This window comes from Typopeltis vanoorti, chromosome 9 (genome assembly GCF_054136105.1).
Source record: "Typopeltis vanoorti isolate ZY-2024b chromosome 9, IOZ_Tvanoo_1.0, whole genome shotgun sequence".
In the NCBI taxonomy this organism is placed as follows: domain Eukaryota; kingdom Metazoa; phylum Arthropoda; class Arachnida; order Uropygi; family Thelyphonidae; genus Typopeltis; species Typopeltis vanoorti.
This window is the reverse complement of record NC_143557.1, coordinates 42,263,314-42,283,874: the sequence shown is the minus strand read 5'-3', so window position 1 is coordinate 42,283,874 and position 20,561 is coordinate 42,263,314. Positions and strand designations below refer to the sequence as shown.

Here is a 20,561-nt window from a genome sequence, read left to right as displayed (position 1 = left end):
GCTGCACTGCATAGTTCAGAAAGCCTGGACAGAGGGACGAATTTCCGATGATTGGAGTAGAGCTCTCATAGTACCCATATATAAAAAGGGAAATAAAACTGCATGTGAGAATTACAGAGATATTTCCCTACTGAGTGTTCCTGGCAAGATCTATGCAAGTATACTTGAGAAACAGTTGAGAAGAATTGTGGAAGAAAAGCTTGGTGAAGAAGAAGCTGGATTCAGGCCAAATAGAGGCTGTCAGGATCAGATCTTCACTTTACGACAAATACTTGAGAAAGCATGGGAATATAACAAAGATCTGTATTTAAGTTTTGTTGATCTGGAAAAGGCAATGACTAGGTGCCAAGAGAGAAGCTATTCAATACGCTGCAGTTATATGGTGTCAATGGGGCATTATATCAAGCAATACATAGTCTTTATTTGAGTTGTAAGTCAGCAGTTAGAATTGAAGGAAGTACAGGAAGATGGTTTAATGTTAAATCTGGTGTGAGACAAGGATGTACATTATCCCCTCTGTTATTCATTATCTATATGGATCACATTATGAAGGAAAGTGGTAATAAACATGATATCAAAATTGGAGATGTTAATGTTAGCCCTTCGCTTTATGCATAATATGTTATACTTCTAAATAAATCCGCTACAAGTCTACAAGATTCTCTGACTAAATTGAATAGCTGTTGTAATAGATATGGAATGAAGGTCAGCAATAAAAAGACAAAGACAATGAAAATAGGCAGAATCATTGAAAATGTCAACTGTGTTGTGAATGGAGAACCTGTGGAACAAGTAAAACATTTCAGCTATTTAGGCACGATTTTTACTGAAGATGGTAAATTAAATATAGAAATAGACAACAGAATCAGCAAAGCTGGTATGGTGGTAAGTCAATTGAATAAATTCATATGGAATAAGAGAGAAATTAGTCGGAATTTCTCTAAATTAGCTGTATACAAGACAGTGTTCAAACCAGTTTTAACTTATGGATCTGAGAGCTGGGTCAGAAGTAAAACACTTGACCAAAACTAGAGACCACAGATATGAGAGTCCTGAGAAAGATTATAGGCATGAACAGATGGCATCAATGGCAGTGTCATATTAAAAACGAGAATATTAGGAAAGAACTTTACATTGTCAGCATCCAGGAATGCGTTAGTAGAGCTAATCTCAGGTGGTATGGTCACTTAAACAGAATGGGCAAAGAAAGATTTGCAAAACAAGTGTTCTCTGCCAGGTTGGCAGCAAAACGACCCAGAGGAAAGCCAAGATATAGGTGGATTGATACGGTACAAAGTGCTTTAGACGATAGAAATATAAGATCTGTTAATGTTGGAGTGTTGACAAGTAACAGACTGATTTGGAGGAAAATTGTAGATAGGAAATTAATAATGATGTAATTTTTTTCATGTAGTATCTATCATATCCTGTACACGGCAGGAATTTGATGATGATGATTAAATGATGCAATATCAGAATGTGTCCTGAGAGTTGGAAGAATAAATAGGGTAGGAGTTCAAATGGATGTGAATCGTTTGCTTAATAAGATTACACAAGAAATGGATAATGGAAGGAATACCATGTGCTTAAGGATGATATCAGTTATGAAAATTATAAGCAACAGGCTAGAATAGTCACAACTGTTGTACGGAAAGCTGTCTGAATATGAAAAGAAACTGGCTGTGCAAGCTAAAGACAACCCACAAGAATTCTATCGATATGCTGCAAATAAAAGATAGAATGAACATGAAAGAATAACTCTTCTGAATGCAGAAGAGGTTGTTCAACTAATGAGTACCCTTTTTTTACTAAAAGCTGTCAACCTAGTGTATGCAAGCTGATTAGACTAGGAATCTTGGAATGTTAGTAGATAGCAAGTTAAAGTTCAGGGTCATGTAGCAAAGATTACAAATACAACTCCAAAGACAATTGCAATACTGAAAAGAACTTTCACGTGTAAAGATTAGCCTCTTGATAAGACGTCACTTGGTATATTATGTGCACTGCTGGTCTCCATTGTGATTCTGATATAGTGGAGAGTGCAAAGGAGAGTATTAAAAAATGATCAGGATTGTGGAATACAGATTGAGAATTTGTAGACTGCAGACACTAGCAAACAGGAGAAAGAGGGAATGATATGATTGAGAGTCACAAACTTTTGAAAGTGTCATACAGGATGTCAGTAGATGGAATTTTTCAATTTATGGAGGGTGGGGAAAAGAAGAGAAGGCATCCTTCGAAGCTGAGAATGAAAGGGGTTAGGTTTTTAAGCTAGATTTTTCTCTCATAGGGTGGTGCATAATTGGAATGGATTGCCATTAGCTGTTGTGAGTGCAAGTAGTGTGAATGAATTCAAGAATAAGTATGATAGCTGGTGTGTGTGTGTGTGTGTAGTATGTAGTCTCCCTTGATTGTCTCCGACTCCCTGGTGGTCTCTATTAATAAGAAAAATAATTTTATTATGTGGCACCTCCTAGGAGTCCACGGATTCTTTGTACAAATATCCCAGACCATACAACCCACAATTTATCCTTATGTTATCTGCTCACTAATAGTATTTTTGTTTTGTCAATTACATTCGTTCTCTGACTGATTTGCCCATGCAGATAAAAGAAAAAAAAAGTTTCTAGAAGGATAAAAAGATCCTGATTCTTCTGCATGAGAACAGCTAATTCTCCTTCAGATGAAGTCTGATGTTATTCCAGCTGCATTATGGAGGCATTAATCATAAACTAAATTTATATATATGTTCTGCTGCCTGTTGACAGGCTTATCAAAAAAAAATAAACATATTAGAGAATGTACAAAAAAATTTGAACTCAAAGCAGCAGGTTTTTTGAATTATGTATCTTTAATAATAGCATAGGTCAGTCAAGCATATAACAGTATCCATCTAAAAACTGAAAGTTTGTAAATGGTCATAATGTAGACCTTGCAGGTTATATAAATGTATAAGAGACTTCCAAATGTCATGAAGTACAAGGTCCTTGTTCCTATTTAAGGTGCAATGAGACTAGATTCCTTAAACATACTTAAAAAGAGTCATATATATATATATATATATATATATATATATAAATCAGCTAACACCTTTTATTCCCATTCCCTTATAGGGAGTAGGTGAGGCCATTTTTGGTCCTAACTTTTGGAGACCGAGTGGGCAGTTTAGTCTTCACTGGTGGCCAATCAGAGATAGATGGCTAAACAAGTGCTGCCATCTCATAGTCCTTAACACTATATATATATTTTTTTTAATGTCTGAAATAGTGTAGGTTCTACAGTCAATTTTCTTGAGTTTACAGGATGATAAACCCGAGTTTTCTGGGAGTACTACCAAAAAATCCAGGTGTGGCATGTCATACTAAGGTGTCTAGGAAGGCTAGACCATTGTTAGTTTCCTTTTTTCATATTAGGATTTTACTTTTCTGTACAGTTTCTTAATTTTGTTGCCTTTCTGTGTGTGTGGCAGTTCTGTGCTCTACTCCTTGTAGATATATAGAAGAATTAAACAGCTCTTTTAATTCTTTCCCATTTTTGTTTTACTCCATTAAGCTTCTAACATGAGCCGAAATGTTATACAGGTTTTTCATTCAGAATGCAGTGTTTTCAGAATCCCTGCTTGCTTTCACAGTCTTTTTATTTGCTGAGTTTCCTACCAAATTCGTTACAGCAGTTATTCAGTTCAGTTAAGGGATCCTGGAGACTTACAGTGAATTATTTATGAATATATTATCACTTGGGATTGCTTAAGGATCAAAGACAAAAAATAACTGGGAGGAAACCTGCACATCACCTTTTGACAATACAAATAACTGACTGTGGCCTCTGACCTAATATCCAATCCTCACTTTCACATGGTACCCCCCGTTAGTAGGTATCTGCTGGGTACTGAATGAATGTAGATGGGCTGACAATTTAGCACTTAGCCAACCAAATTGTACTCTCTATTGGCTTCCACTACAAATGCATATGATGGTACAGCATGAGATTTAATGCTGGCTGGGGTGTTGCCCAGTAACAAGCCCTCACTTCTTTTGTCAGGGAACCAGGGTGAAGAGTGAAAAAGTCAGCTACTGGAACAAGGTCTAACTCAACATCTAGAAGAAAACTGAAGATAGGAACCATCAATATAAGGAAATCGAACTTGCAGAAGAATTGGAAAAGTACCACGTGAACATAATTGGCATTATTGAGATAAAGAAGATAAAAACAGGCGAGATCTTACTAAATAATAAGTATAGGATGATATTTTCAAGCAATAATTATGAAGGGAAGGAAGGAGTAGCGATAGCATTCGACACCAGACATGAAGATAAACTTCTTTATTGGAAGGTAGTTTCAAATTTTGGTGAATTTAGGAAAAAACTGCTTCACTTCTTCCTTTGAAGTGGAGGAAATTTTTAAGTCATTAGAACAGGCAGCTGACAAAGAAAATGGAAAAGTGATCCTTGTTGGAGATCTGAACACAAAGTAGGAAATGAATCCCACCAGGCATATAGAAACATTTTGGGAAAATTTGGAGAAAATGGTAAAGCTAATAAGTATTTACTGGACTTCTGCCTCAGGATTTGAATTAGTCATTACTAACACCATGTTTCAACATAATGATGTGCACAAGTTCACATTGAGAGAGAGGATACAAGAAATAAGAAAAGCATCATTGACTATGTCATTGTTGATAAGGTTCATTATCTGGTTCAGAGCACAAGTGTGTACAGAGGATTTGAAATTGAAAATGACTTACTTAGTACTAAGCAGGATAAAAATGGATATCACATTCATAAGAACATTATGTAAAGGAATTGAAGTTGAGCAGCTTTTACAGATAAACTGTAAACTCAACTAGACAAACATTATTGAAGAAAAAAATGAAATAAATTGAAAACAAGAACCAACCCTTGGAGTCTTAGCGGCAAACTCTGAAAAAAACACAGTCAGGTTGTTTTGCAAGGATAGAAAAATAAGAACATCATGGTGGACACAAGAAAAGAAGAGAAAGCATACCAAAATTCATACAAATATGTCAGGAGATGCCCTAAATGAATACAGAGAAAAATGTAGAAGAGCTAAGCTATGTGTAAAAGTTGCTGAACAGAAGTCATGGGGGATGACATTGGTAAGAGTATGGAAAATAAATATCAGGAAGGGGGCAAAATGTTCTGGAGGCTATTGAAGAAACTTAGAAATGGAGGAAAGAGTACTGTAAAAGGAATCAAAGATGATAAAGGTGACATGAAAACTGAAATTAAGGATATCCTAGATTTCATCATCAAATTCCTGCAATGTACCCTCAAGGGGTGTACAGGATATCATAGTACTACATGAAAAATTTACATCATTACTAATTTCCTATCTACAATTTTACTCCAAATCAGTCTGTTACTTGTCAAGACTCCAACATTACCAGATCTTATATTTCTATTGTCTAAGGCACTTTGTACCGTATCAATCCACCTATATCTTGGTCTTCCTCTGGGTCGTTTTCCTGCCAACTTGGCAGAGAACACTTGTTTTCCTAATCTTTCCTTGCCCATTCTGTTTAAAGTGACCATACCACCTGAGATTAGCTCTGCTAACGCATTACTGGATGCTGACAATGTCAAGTTCTTTCCTAATATTCTCATTTTTAATATGATATTGCCATTAATGCCATCTGTTCATGCCTCTAACCTTTCTCAGGACTCTCATATCTGCGATCTCTAATCTATGGTCAAGTGTTTTACTTCTGACCCAGCTCTCAGATCTGTTAAAACTGTTTTGAACACTCTCTTGTATACAGCTAATTTAGTGTTCTCACTAATTTCTCTCTTATTCCATATGAATTTATTCAGTTGACTTCCTACCATACCATCTTTGTTGATTCTGTTGTCTATTTCCATATTTAATTTACCATCTTCACTAAAAATCATGCCTAAGTAGCCAAAATGTTTTACTTGTTCCACAGGTTCTCCATTCACAACACAGTTGACATTTTCAATGATTCTGCCTATTTTCATTGTCTTTTTATTGCTGACCTTCATACCATATCTATTACAACAGTTATTCAGTTTAGTCAGGGAATCTTGCAGACTTGTAGCGGATTTATTTAGAAGTATAACATATTATGCATAAAGCGAAGAGCTAACATTAACATCTGCAATTTTGATATCATGTTTATTACCACTTTCCTTCATAATGTGATCCATATAGATAGTGAATCACAGAGGGGATAATGTACATCCTTGTTTCACACCAGATTTAACATTAAACAATCTTCCTGTACTTCCTTCAATACTAACTGCTGACTTACAACTCAAATAAAGACTAAGTATTGCTTGACCCCATTGACACCATATTACTGTAGCGTATTGAATAGCTTTTCTCTTGGCACTTTGTCATATGCCTTTTCAAAATCGACAAAACTTAAATACAGATCTTTGTTATATTCCCATGATTTCTCCACTATTTGTCCTAAAATGAAGATCTGATCCTGACAGCCTCTATTTGACCTGAATCCAGCTTGTTCTTCACCAAGCTTTTCTTCCACAATTCTTCTCAACCGTTTCTCAAGTATACTTGCATATATCTTACCAGGAACACTCAGTAGGGATATACCTCTGTAATTCTCACATTCAGTTTTATTTCCCTTTAAATATATGGGTACAATGAGAGCTCTACTCCAATCGTCTGGAATTCGTCCCTCGGTCCAGGTATTCTGAACTATGCAGTGCAGCCACTGTAAGACTCATATACCACCATACTTCAGCATTTCTGGTCACATATCATCTACTCCTGCTGCCTTTCCACATTTCAAGCCTTTAATGGCTTTTTCTACTTCAAGTATGGATATGTATTCCTGACTGCATGCCTGGTCAGTGTTTTTTGCCACAGTGCTGTCATCACTGCTTGTTTCATTTAGCAGTTTTTCAAAGTAATTACTCCATACTTCAAGGATATCTTTTTCTCCTGTTTTGATGTCACCTTTGTCATCTCTAACTCCTTTTACAACACTCTTTCCTCCATTCCTAAGCTTCTTCAACAACCTCCAGAATATTTTGCCACCTTCTTGATATTGATTTTCTATATTCTTGCCAAAGTCCTCCCATGACTCTTGTTTAGCTAATTTACACAGTGTTTAGCTTTCTTACATTTGTCTCTGTATTCTCTAAGATCACAAGCTGACTTATTTGCCAGGAACTTTTGATTTGCTTTCTTCTTTTCCTTCACTGCCTCTTTACCTTCCTGTGTCCACCATGGAGTTCTAATTTTTCTATCCTTGCAGACAACTTCACCACATGCCTCTCTAGCTGAATCAATCAGGGTTTTCTTCAAGGCTTGCCACCGAATCTGCAAGATTTGGTTCCTGTTCTCAAACTCTTTCATTTTTCCTTCAATGATGTTTGTGTATTTTACAGTTCACATCTGAGAGCTGCTGAACTTTTATTCGCTTTAAAACTTTCTTACATGTCATTCTTTTCAATATGAAATTCAATTTTATCCTGCTCAAGACTAAATAGTGATCACTTCCAATTTCAAATCCTCTGTACACTTTTGTGTCCTGCACCAGGGAGAAAACATCACTATAAACAATGACATAGTCGACTTTTCTTATTCCTTGCCTCTTCTCTCCATGTGAATTTGTGCACATTTTTATGTTGGAACATGGTGTTAGTAATAATCAGTCCATGCCCTGAGCAGAAATCCAACTGGTATTTGCCATTATTATTAGCTTTGCTCTTTTCTCCAAATTTTCCCAAAATATTTTTGTATGTCTCACAACCACTTCCTACTCTGCTATTTAGATCCCCAACAAGGACCAACTTTTTCTTTTTCATCGTAGTCAGTAGCTTTCTCTAGAGCCTCAAAAAATTCCTCCACTTCTACTTTAGTAGAACCTTCTGTGGGGCCATAGGCACAAATAAGTCTTGTCCAGTTCCCCATTCTCATATTTGCCCAAATCACTCTACTTGACACTGCGTGCCATTCAAGAGGATTAGCCTCGTATTTTGTGTTGAATACTATGGTTACTCCTTCTTTTCCTTGATTGTCATTGCCTGAATATTACATTTTGCATTTATTGCTCAGAAAGATCTCACCAGTTTTTGTCTTTTTTGTTTCAGTCACTCCTATTATGTCGATCTGGTATTTATCTAATTCCTCCGCTAGCTCCATTTCTTTGCCATTCAGGCTTCTTATGTTGATAATACCGATCTTTAACTCTGGTGATGTTGAGTTGGGGTGTGTTTTCAGATTTGTTCCAGTAGCTGACTTTTCGCTGTTCACCCTGGTTCCTTGGCGAAAACAACAGGGGCCTTGTTTAACCGAGTGATGTCCCAGCCGGCATGAAATTTTGTATTTTGGTTATTTAGCTGACCAAATAGGAATACAATTTGGTTGGCAAAATCCCAAATTGCCAGCCCATCCTCGTTCGTTCAGTATCCAGGTAGATACCCAACAGGGTGCACCACGAGAAGGTGAGGATTAGACATTAGGTCAGAAGCCCTGGTTGGTTCTCCGCATTCCTTTAAAGGCTTTGTGGAGGTCTCCTCTCAGTTATACAGCTTTGACCCTTAAGCACCACCTGGAGTAATTACTTTGAAAGACTGTTCAACAGACCAAGCAACAACAGAACCATACTCGAAAATTTTTGAGAGGAAATGCAAAGGGGAGTACATATCAATATGAGGTAGAAAAAGCCATGAAAAACTTGAAATGTGGAAAAGCTGCTAAATTCTTAAGTATGGAGGTATAAAAGTTTTGCTGTGGATACATTGCATAATTCAAAGTGCCTGGTCAGAAGGTCAAATTGATAATATTGTAGTACCATCTATAAAAAGGGGAATAAAGCTGAAAGTAGAGAAATTCATCTGTAATTCTCACAAAGTGTTCCATGTAAGATTTATGCAAGCATACTTGAAAAAAGGTTGAGAAACTCGGAGAAGAACATGCTGGGTTCAGGCCAAATAGAAGTTGTCAAGATCAGGTTTTCACTTTAAAACAAATAGTTGAGAAATCGTGGGAATATGACATTGATCTGTACTTAAATTTTGTAAATATGGAAGAGGTATATGACAAGGTGCCCAGAGAAAACTTTTTAAAACAGAATTATATGAATTAAATGAAAATTATACAGAGTAATACAGTCTGTATTTAAGTTGTCAGTTAGTAGTTAGAATTGAAGGAAATACAAGAAGATGGTCTGATATAAAATCAGGGGTAAGATAAGGATGCACGTTATCTCCACTCTTATTCATGACCTTATGAAAAAAGTGGAATTGGAGATGTCAAACTTAACTTCTTTGCTTTATGCAGATGATGTATTCCTAAACACATCTAATGTAAGTCTGTTATGAAAATCAGCAATAAAAATACCAAAACTATGAAAATAAGCAGGAGCATAGAAAACTTCAGCTGTATTCTGAATGGAGATGCTATAGAACATTGGTGGGCAAGTTCTTCGGTAATAAGAGCTGCATATAATACATTTTTGAATGTTCTAGAGCCACAGAAAATATTATTTTAAAATTGTATTTATAAATAATAAAACTATATAGTAGTCCTACCTCCCCAAAGAAGAATATGTTTAATCTCTACTCGTTGAAGGCTTTGATTGGTTCTTCATTTGTGCAGTTAATAGTTTAAAATCTGGCTGGTAGGATGTCAAAGCTATTCTGAGAAGCTCGGTGGGGTGGCTGTTAGTAAGGATAGCACGATATTTTGACTTGACAAATTTCATTACAGAGAAGAGAAATTCACAGCAGTAAGTAGTCCCAAAAACAAAGAGTAGTCAGAAGCCAGTTTTCTGAAGATTGGGATACTTTGCTTCTGGGATTTGTTTCCAAAAGTCAGTTACAGATGAGCTTTTATGTACTAGCTTCAAACCCACATCTTCCTGAAGATCAGTAATGTCTGTCTCTGTTGAAGCAACATCCACAGTAAAAGGTGCAACAACAGGACATCCATTGTTGATGACATCAATCACAAAAGGATTCACAAGAAATTCAAAACATGGTGTAAACTTTTTTTAGTTTCTCAAACCTATTCTCAAAATCATTATAAACTGTTTCCTTCGTATTGTTTCAGTTAAAATCATCCTCCCATTGTTGGTTAAACACTCATTTCTTGTTCATATTTCCATTTTATACTCTTCTGTTGCTCAGTCATTTTAAACAAGGGTTTTATAACTTTTGCTAAAATCAATCTTAATTATTTATTAATCAGAAAAGTACTTATCTACACTAAAATTCACTAGTTATGTTCCGCTACTACCACAAGCGCATAACTTGTGTGTACTGCATGAAGAGTGATGATGCAGAGTTCAGGCAACAGGCAGTGGGTAATGCATCGATCATAGCAGTCACTTTTAGAACTAATTTTGACGGGAGCGACACAGGCCATAAAATGTCGCAACGCTTTTTACCAACCAAATAAGATAAAATCCACATTAACAACCATTTATGGCTGGTACTATTTATAAGCTAAAAATGCAAAGTTTCAAAATATATGTTTTTTACTTATCTTTAAAGCATTTATGAAATAAAATATTCTAATATTGATACATACTATACTACTATAGATTATTAATATGAAAGTTTAGAAAAAATGGCAATGAAAACCATTATTGTCTCGGGAACTGCACAGAGTAGCATTGGGAGCCGCATGCGGCTTGTGAACTGCAGTTTGCCCACCCCTGTTATAGAACAAGTAAAATATGTGTTCAAAGCAGTTTTAAGTTACGGATCTGAGGGTTGGATCAGAAATAAAGCTCTTGATTAAAGACTAGAAACACAGATATGAGGTTCTGAGAAAAATAGAGGAGTGAATCAATTGCAGAATCATATTTAAAATGAAGATATTAGCAAGGAACTTAACATTCAAGAATGTTTGAGCAGAGCTGATCTAAGGTGGTATGGCCACTTAATAGAATGAGTGAGAAAAGGCAAAACAGGTATTTGATGCCAATATGGCAGGAAGACGAAGATCTAGGTGGATTGATTCAGTCAGACGTGCCTTAAAAGCACAAAATGTTTGATATGACAATATTGAAGTGCTCACAAGTAATAGATTCAGTTAGAGGAAAATTGTCGAGATTAATAATCATGTAGTGCTGTCATAGTAACCTGAACATCCCTTAGGAGGTACATATCAGGAAATCGATGATGATATCACCTGCATAAATAGCAGAGTTAAATATCTCCAATTTTGATATTAGGCTTAATCCCTTTTTTTTCCCCATAATATAACTGATGAATAATGACAGAGATGTGTGCATTCTTGCCCTCTACCTGATTTTACATCAAACTATCTTGAAGCACTTCTTTCCATTATAATTGATGACTTACAACTCAGCATGATATTATAAAACACTTCATTTGGAAAGATTTAGGTGGAATTGTCCTATCTAGAATGGGGGGGGGAAACGTTTTAGGGGTTTTCAAGTGAAGGTTAGTTAGCTGGTCTCATGTGGAAGTGACAAGGTTTTTCATACTGTAAATCTGCCCGAAGAACACATGCAGTTTGCAGGCAGGATTAACTGCCCTATCATAAGCATTAGACAAGCTTCTAAGAAATCAAGTAATTCAGCCATGACAGGTCATCAAGCCTAACATGAAAAGGGAAGATGGGATGGGACTTACAGTTCAAATAATAACAATTGCTCATTGTAATGTCCCTTCATAATTGTTGTTTTTTGGATAATCCCCCACCCCGGTTCCTTGTCACTTTTTTTTTCCTAATCTACAAAATTTAGTACAAGTCCTTGTTATATTCCTTTGATTTCTCAATTATCTGTTATGGATTTAAGGACTTTCAAAAGTAAAAGGTGGTGTATCTATTTGAAATAGCCATAATTGACATTCTGATAATCTTGTTAACTTCCAAATTGGAAGTTAACAAGATTATCAGAATCCATTAAAAATGAGATCAGAATTTCACTGTCAGTAGCAGAGTATCACCAATGATTTCTCTGAATGGCTTTGTAGTATTGCTATGTATACTAAATGTTTAGTGTTTATTTATTAATTGATAGTGATATTATTCTGTATTAGTGAAGAGTTTATTTTTCTAAAAATCCAAATGAGAAAAAAAGTCTATTTTGCTCATCATAATTGTTAATTTATTATAGACTCAAGAATCCGGTGAAGCCTACTTGAATGAGCAGCATAATGTAGTACAAAGAAGTCAAGAACTAAAAAAAAGTTTCCCATGCCATACTTAATTTTGTATAAGAAATTATTATTATTGATCAGTTGCTACATGTATAAATTCAGTATAATTGTAATATATATCATTTTGTTTAATGTGTCTTAGTTTTATATGGAATTTTAAATTATCTCTTACCTGCCTTCTAACAGTTAAGCAGTTATATTCAGCATTTTGTTGGTCATGAGAGAAATTATGATACTGGTGATTGTTATAATTACATTTATTTATTTACTCGAAAAAGATTTCTGTCTTAGTATTTGAAACTGAAGCACACTGCTTGTTAACAGTATCTAATGTTCACTTGCCATAATCTTGAAAATTGAGACATCATGCACTAGTCAAATTCATCACATTATTCTAAGGAAACTATCTCCTCGAACGATTTTTTTAAAAAATCTTTTTTGGAAACATTTAATACTAATCCTGGCATATATTTGAGATCTGCCAGTTTATTATTATTTCACTAAATGTTTTTTTTTTTTTTGTCCTCCCCTATTAAGTAATATAAACCAAAACAGCATACAAGGGCAAGATTGACAAACATTGTCACTGCTTAGTGACCAAATAGGTAATGCATTTGCTTTGACACTAATAGGCTACAGACTCAAATCCTATTCATGTTAACTGTTACATGTAATGTGGTTTGAAATGCAACAAAATATAAGCCAGTTAACGAATAATGTTTATAATTTAGTTTGTGATGTGTCATAATGCTATTAAAATAAGTTATTAAATCCTAACCTTGTAAGACTCTCCAGCCATTTCTTCACATGGTGTACCCCACACCACAATAAATAATTTTATTGCAACCATTGCTTTACAATCTGTGAACAATTTAATTCCTGGAACGACTGACCACGTAGTTTTGCCCGTGTGGTGATTTGGTTGGAGTCATGTGAGTAATCGTCTTTCTACATGTTTTAACTAATGTGTATGTAAACCTCAAGCTGACAGTTATTTGTTATTTGGCTATTTTAAAAACAATAGCAATCTGAGTGTAAACTTTGATGTAAGAATGTGTGATTGAAATTTGGAGAAGATGTGAATGGCAACCCCAGAAGTGGGCAGCCAAAAACAAAAATGATGGATGCAAATGTGAACAGAGTGCGAGATTTGGTACAGTGTGACAGATGATTAAGTGTGCGATTAATGGCTGGTGAATTAATCAAGAAACGGTCAGGGTAATTTTAACTGAAAAACGGTGTGTGAAAGATTTCTGCAAAGTTTATGCCTTGGATCTTGATGATGGACAAACAGAAGCAGTGGTGGCTTCAGGTTGCGACTGATCTTTCTGCAAATAGCAGATGTTTCCGAGAGTAATTATGGGTGATGAAACCTGGCACTTCCAATATGATCCTGAAACAAAATGCCAGAGCATGCAGTGGAAAACTCCGAGCTCGCCACATCTGGAAAAAGCACACGTTACGTTTGCAGTTCAAGATCATGCTGGTGTTTTTTTGATCACAAGGGGATAGTCCACTGTGAATTCATTGAGCAGGGACAAAATGTTAACCAACAATGCTATTTAGAGGTGCTGAAAAGATTATGAGATTCTGTTCGAAGAAAAAGACCTGAATTTTTGCCTGACAATTGGTGCATTGTCTTGATGAATGATCCAAGCCATAGCATGCTCATCATGAGAGTGTGTTTCTGGCCAAAAAATTGATTATCAAATTAGGTCATCCTGCTTATTCACCCGACTTAGCTCCCTGTGATTTCTGGCTGTTTCCAAAATTAAGGACTGCACTAAAAGGATGAAGATTTTCTGACATCGCTGATATCCAGCATAATGTGACAAAGGAACTCAAGAGTATTCTGGAAAAAGAGTTCCAGGCCTGTTTCCAAAAATGGGAACACCGCCTAAACCAGTGTATAAATGCAGAAGGGGGACTATTTCGAAGGAGACAGTAGCCACTAACGTGTAGTTCCGAACGTAGGTTTTTTACAGGTGCATTTTGGGAATTAAATTGTCACACCTCATATTTCATATGCATATATTTCTTCTGATATAACTTTTATGCTAGTTACTTTTTGATGTTCATATTTAATTTTTTTCAAAATGCTCTCTGGCAAGCTGTGAGTTCAAATGTTTTTAGGTAGTAGATGAATTTCATCACTTTCATGAAAACTATCACCCTGCTTATTTGATGCCTGAAGTGGTTTCAAAGAGTTTGATCTCTGGTGCAGGGTTTCTGGATTGTCTAACCTATAACCCACCCATTAATACTAATGTACTGTGGGCGAGATTCACTTAAAAATTAAGTTCACATTTTCAAAAAGGAAAGTAGTAAGTAAAAAATGGCATGCCTGTCTGGCATGCCAGACAGGCAATTCTCAAAAATCCCAGCTTCCTCACTTAATTTTCTAGGCATCTATGTGATTCCTTTGTTGTTAAAGATACCAAGTTATTTTAAATATAAACCTGGTTTTATTTACTCCATTTCCCAAGTAAGCAGACAAGTCAGTCAAGTTTGCGCCTGCAAGTGTTGCAAGTCTAGCTGATCCTGTACGTAGTGCAAGACCAAGGCAACTCGTGGTAAAGATAGAATAAGCTCTGATCACTATTCTTAATATTTACCCTTAATGCAAAGCACATCTCCTGGAGGAGATGTATGATGCTATGTATTAAAGGCAAGGGGCCACTACCCACACCGGTTTTGACCTTTATTGAAGTCTTATCAGTGGGAGCCAGGCTAAGAATTACTAAGTTTTAAGTAATACAGAGGTTATAAATATTTTACCAACACAAGTTACCATAGGTTTTGCACAAGTTACCAAATTACTATAGGTCTTGCACTACGTACAGGATCAGCTAGACTTGCAACACTTGCAGGCGCAAACTTGACTTGTCTGTTTGCTTACTTGGAAAATGGAGTAAATAAAACCAGGTTTATATTTAAAATAACTTGGGTATCTTTAACATATATTATACCCAAGGTAAAAAACTTTCTACATCTATCTCTCATCCTGAGATTTTTATTTAATAAGGTCAAAGCACCTTATGGTAACTTGTGTTGGTAAAATATTTATAAGCTCTGTATTACTTAAAACTTGGTATTTCTTAGCCTGGCTCCCACTGATGATACCTCAATAAAGGTCGAAACCGGTGTGGGTAGTGGCCCCTTGCCTTTAATACATAGCATCATACATCTCCTCCAGGAGATGTGCTTTGCATTAAGGGTAAATATTAAGAATAGTGATCAGAGCTTATTCTACCTTTACCACGAGTTGCCTTGGTCTTGACTGACTTGTCTGTTTGGTTACTTGGGAAATGGAATAAATAAAATCAGGTTTATATTTAAAATAACTTGGTATCTTTAACATATATTATACCCAAAGTAAAAAACTTTCCAATTCCTTTGTCTTTTGAACAAACTAGCCTTGCTTGTCTACTCTGTGTAGGGGACTACAATTTCTATAAGGAACTGCCTACATATATAGATACTATAGGTCTTAACCTTTTGTGTTGTAGATCAGATGGAAAAAACATTATAATGCTTCATAAGTTGTAAAATTATTAAATAGATCTAACAATGTCTGTTAATCTTTCTTATTGAGATTACTTTTTCCATCTGCTAACCTTTCACAGTTTTTTTTTAAATAAGAATTTGTTGACCATTTGTTAATTGTAATTGTTTTGCTTAAGATGCCTTAAATATAGCAAATTATAGACCAATCAGTAAAAAAAAAGAGAATTCAAGAAGGGGTAGATAAACATATGATACTGTATGAGGGTCAAGATGGCTTTGTGAAGTGTCAGTCTTGCCTTAGTAATTTACTAGCTTTGTAATTCATTGACAGCTGAGTTGGATAAATGAAATGTCTACACAATGATTTTGTAAAGGCATATGCCAGAATACCCTACTGAACTTGGTTATGCAAATTAGAACAAATGGGGATAGATAAGAGGGTGGCTGCTGGACAGATATCAAAAAGTGGTATAGGGAGGGGCAAAATCAAGGTGAAAACAGGTGACTAGTGGTGTGACCATTACTACTTAATTTCTACATAAATGATATAGGAAATAACCTGAAAGGAAATATTCAGTTGTTTGCTAATGATGCACAATTAGGTAGAGTAATAGTTAATCATGGCAATGTTGGAGAATTGCAGGATGACTTAAATAGGCTGTCAGTATGAGCAAAAGATAATGAGTATCAGTTTAATGAGGAGAAATCTGAAGTTATGCATTTTGGAATAAACGGATTACATGCTATATATCACATTTTATTCATGATATGTAATCTGACTAGAGTGCGATTAAATGTTTTCTTTAGACTCTTGATGGCACTGTACTCCAGAAAATAGGTTTTTTTTTTTTTTTTTTTTTTTTTAAGGTTTATTTTTCACTTGGTAGAGTATAATAAATTTAGTTTAATCCTTTATCCAAGTGTGAGCAAACAAAGTTTGCGCCTGAAAGTATCTTCAGGACTGGGTTAAGGTGGTACAACACCACGGCAACTCGTTGCAAAGGTGGAGCAAGCTGCCAACACTCCTATATCTCCTATAATGCAAAACACATCTCCTTGCAGATATGTCTAATGTTATGCATTAAGGGAAGGGCCACTACCCAGACTAGTTTCGACCTTTATTGAGGTCGAATGGGAGTTCATGTCTCTCATCATCGGCCTTTGGAGAATAAAGCATGCTGAGGGTCAGCGAACAGTAAGAGAGGAGAATAATGAAAGATAGAGTAGGACAGTAGGAGGTAAAAGAGGCCTCAGTCAACCTGTTTAGCCTTATATGGCTAATTGGTCTGTGACACATATTCTCAATTTATCTGTTAAAAAAAAAAAGAAAATTTAACCATAAAAATTTTGACTAATAGTTCACTTATAAATTTATCCTTAATAATTTCATCAGTTATCTATGAAGGAGATCCATTGACCTGTTTTGAAAACAATAATTTCAGTTAGAACTTTTTTTTTTTTTTTTTAAATTACATAAAAATCAAAGGACTTAAGGTCCGGTCAGTTGAACTGAAAGGAAACAAAATAAGGAACTTGCAAACCTGGTACCACTGGGACTTAGAATGGTGTAGAAGACTGGCCCGGGAGATGCCGCTCACAAGGAGCAGCACCGCCTCGCAGTAAGCCTTCGCAGCCCGGGTTCTCAGATCTACCCCCCTTATTTGGAGTAAAGGAAACCGTGCCAGCGAAAGCTTTGTGGCGAGGAAGAACAGAGTGGTTGTTACTTTTCCTAGGGAGAGTTAGGTGGAGTTTTGGAGATACTAAAGAAATATACAGGGCTTGATGCGTCCCTGTATAAGAAAGCATATTTTCGGTGGTTTGCAGTATTTGTTCACAAATTTAAAGTCGCCTAGTAGATGTCTCTCTTGCGCAAGAAATTTAGGAAGGTAAAAAAAGAAACCTTTCCTTATTCCTGCGTACATTAAATTTGCGTCCCGTACCTGGGATTTTTTCCGTACCTTCCAGATGTGATACTTTAAGACGTTAATTAAAAAAATGGCGAATTTTTGGGTCTTGTTGACTGGTGGCAGGAATTGCAGGTATATGACCTCTTCTAGTGATAGCATCGGGATTCCCAGTGCTGTGCTCAGTCTTTGCCAGACGCGTTGGGCTGGTGGGCAAAAATAAAAGAAATGCTCCACCGTTTCCACGGCCCGGCAGATATCACGAAAGGGATCGCACGGACTGGGTACGTACATAGATTTAACCTGTTTCACCGGGAGCCGCCCATAGGCTATTCGCCAGGCCAGATCCCGATGAAAAGGCTGTCCCCAGCTATTCTTGATGTTTTTAAAGAGAATTTCATTGTTCGTCCCGAGGTTTGGTGTATCACACCTGGAGAGTTGGAAGAAATCCCAGTATACTGCTTTTGGTTTGTGTGTGAGGATTTCTGTTCCTTTGTCTCTAAGTACTGTGAGTGATTTTACTAGTGTGCGGTACCACTTGGGCACAACCCTTGCACGGGGTCCAGCATAGTCCGTGGTTCCAAAGAGGGGGAGGAAAAGTCCTATAAAATATCTAATTAGGAGGCCTGAAATATGGTTTGAGTTTAAGGCCTTCCGTACGGTTTTGAATGTATTTGCATAAAGCAAGCTTTTGAGATCAGGCAGAGCGTACCCCCCTTCATGTTTTAGTTGCAAGTATTGTTTTTTAACCTCATGTTTTTTTTCATTCCAGAAGAAATCTACGAGTTTTTTGGATAATTAGTTTTCTTGTAGCAGTGTGATGCCTGTGATATTGATTGTGTGCATCAGCATTGGGGTAATGATTGTTTTTATCACTGTGGCTCTGCCATAAAAGGAGAAAAAGGTCGGTTTGAATAGACTTATCTTTTCCGTACTTATTTCCTGTAATTTTTTAACTGGTAAAGCTAGCGACTCAGAAAAGGGAACTCCTAGTATTGTTAGCAGCTGCGTATGCAGCGCTAAACCGTAGGGAAGTCCGGTGTTATGGAAATTTCCAAAATTTTTGATTTTGGTTTTTTGTGCATTAACTCGGAGACCACTGACTATGCTGAAGTTTTGCAGTATGTCAAGATAGATGCAGATAGACTCAGAGTCTCTGAGTGTGGCCACTACATCATCTGCATATGCTACTATTTTGCACTGTTTGGAAACTTGGGGCAGTGGAATACCATTAATTGCAGGGGTGTTCTCTATTCTTTTAATGAGGGGTTCTAATGCTAGGGAAAAGAGAAGGGGGCTTAATGGGCAGCCTTGCCTAACCCCTCTCTTTATACGGATTGGTTCTGTCAGAAACCCATTAATAGACAGTTGTGTCGAGGCCTCCGCGTACATATGTTTAATTGTACGCCGAAGTCTCGGGCCTATGCCCACTTTTTTTAGGGTGTCCTGTAAGTACGTGTAACTGACGCTGTCGAACGCTTTTTCCAGGTCGGTGGAGAGAAGTGCCAGGGGGTATTTTTTTTCCTTGGCCAGTCTGATTAGGTCTCTTAGCAGGAAGAGATTAAATTCCATAGATCTACCTGGGATTCCATAGACCTGTGAACTTGTTATTATGTTTTCTATTCCGCCCTTAATGCGTGTACAGATAATTTTTGCGAAAAGTTTATAGTCTAGGTTAGTTAAGGAGATGGGACGCCAGTTATTTGACAAAGTCCGATCTCGGTCTTTTTTGGGGATAAAGATTGTATAGCTCTTAGCGAATTCCTCGGGGATGTTTCCCGAAGTGAGGAATTCGTTAAAGATCGTTACTAGTGCTGGCAGTACAAGGTCCCCGATAGATCTATAGAATTCTATCCCCAGTCCGTCTGGCCCTGGGGTCTTTTTTGTCTTCATCGTTTTGCATGTGACTTTTATTTCAGCTACAGTTATCGGCCTGTCATGTAGGGCGCTAAGATGCTCGGGAAAACGTTTGACGTCCCACTCACTGAAGTCATCCGTGCCCTGCTGGTCAGCGAAGATGCCGAGATACTGCTGGTGAAAGTGACGGAGTATTTCATGGGTTGAATTTAGAATCTGGCCTTTCTCCTTGATCTGGTAAATCGTTCTTTCATCGTTTGCTGCCACCCGTTGTTGATTGTAGAATGCGGCGGAGGGTGTTTCCAAATTTCTGAGATAGAGTCTCGTGCGAAAGTCGAGGTCATCGACTCTACTCTGCCGCTCTTGCTGCAGCTCTATTTCTACCTGTCTGATAAGATGTCCGCAGGGAACTCCGCTCCGTTCACTTGACCGGTACCAGCCGAGTTCCCTGTAGAGATCCCTCAGCCGTTTACGTTGTTGGTAGACCCTTTCGCGCCCACATTTTTGAAACAGTTCCTTAGCCTGCCACTTAAAGTGCAGCCAGTTTTCCCAGTCCCAGTTGATGTTTGTCCATTCATCACAGAGTTTCTGTAGCTGGTCGCTAAAAAGACTGGGAAAGGTAGGAGGAAGCCTCCAAGGACCTCTGGCTGTTTCCATAACTTCTGGGAGTGTAATTTTTAAAATGACCAATTTGTGGTCTGTTGACATGTGTGCTGTGGTGTGATGTGTCCTTGGAACATACTGTTCCAAGTTTTGGGACACGTACACCCTATCTAGTCTCGTCGATATCTGGCCGCAGCACCACGTTGTTTCTACCTTCGATGGGTTATTCCTCTTCCAGACATCGACGAGATCAAAATTTACACAGCATCTTTTTAGAGCGGCGGTTCCGCCGGTTCCGGAGTTTGCGTTCCCGCCTACTTTGTCCAAACGTGTGTCTTCCACACAATTCCAGTCCCCAGCTACTATTAGGTGTTCTGCTCCCAAGAGGTAGTTTTCAAGGGCAGAGAAGAAACCGCTTCTGTGGTATGGGCTGTTCGGGGCGTATACTGCAACAAGCCGGATGGTACGGCCACCATACTTCCAGTCTACCGTTATTAGACGTCCCATGGCATCCTTCTGGACGTTGAAGAACCCCCCCCCCCGC

General features: G+C 37.2%; 1 protein-coding gene across 2 annotated transcripts in view; it reads left to right on the top strand.

Moving 5' to 3' along the window:
* Positions 1-12,921, top strand: part of LOC150103007 (uncharacterized) — a 200,216-nt gene extending 187,295 nt beyond the window's left edge. For both annotated transcript variants that reach the window (XM_090398150.1, XM_090398151.1), the window contains exon 13: positions 12,104-12,921. In XM_090398150.1, the coding sequence (XP_090254276.1) occupies positions 12,104-12,196 (93 nt within the window). In that variant the 3' untranslated portion in view covers positions 12,197-12,921. The remainder of the gene's footprint in view (positions 1-12,103) is intronic.
* Positions 12,922-20,561: the final 7,640 nt, after the last annotated feature.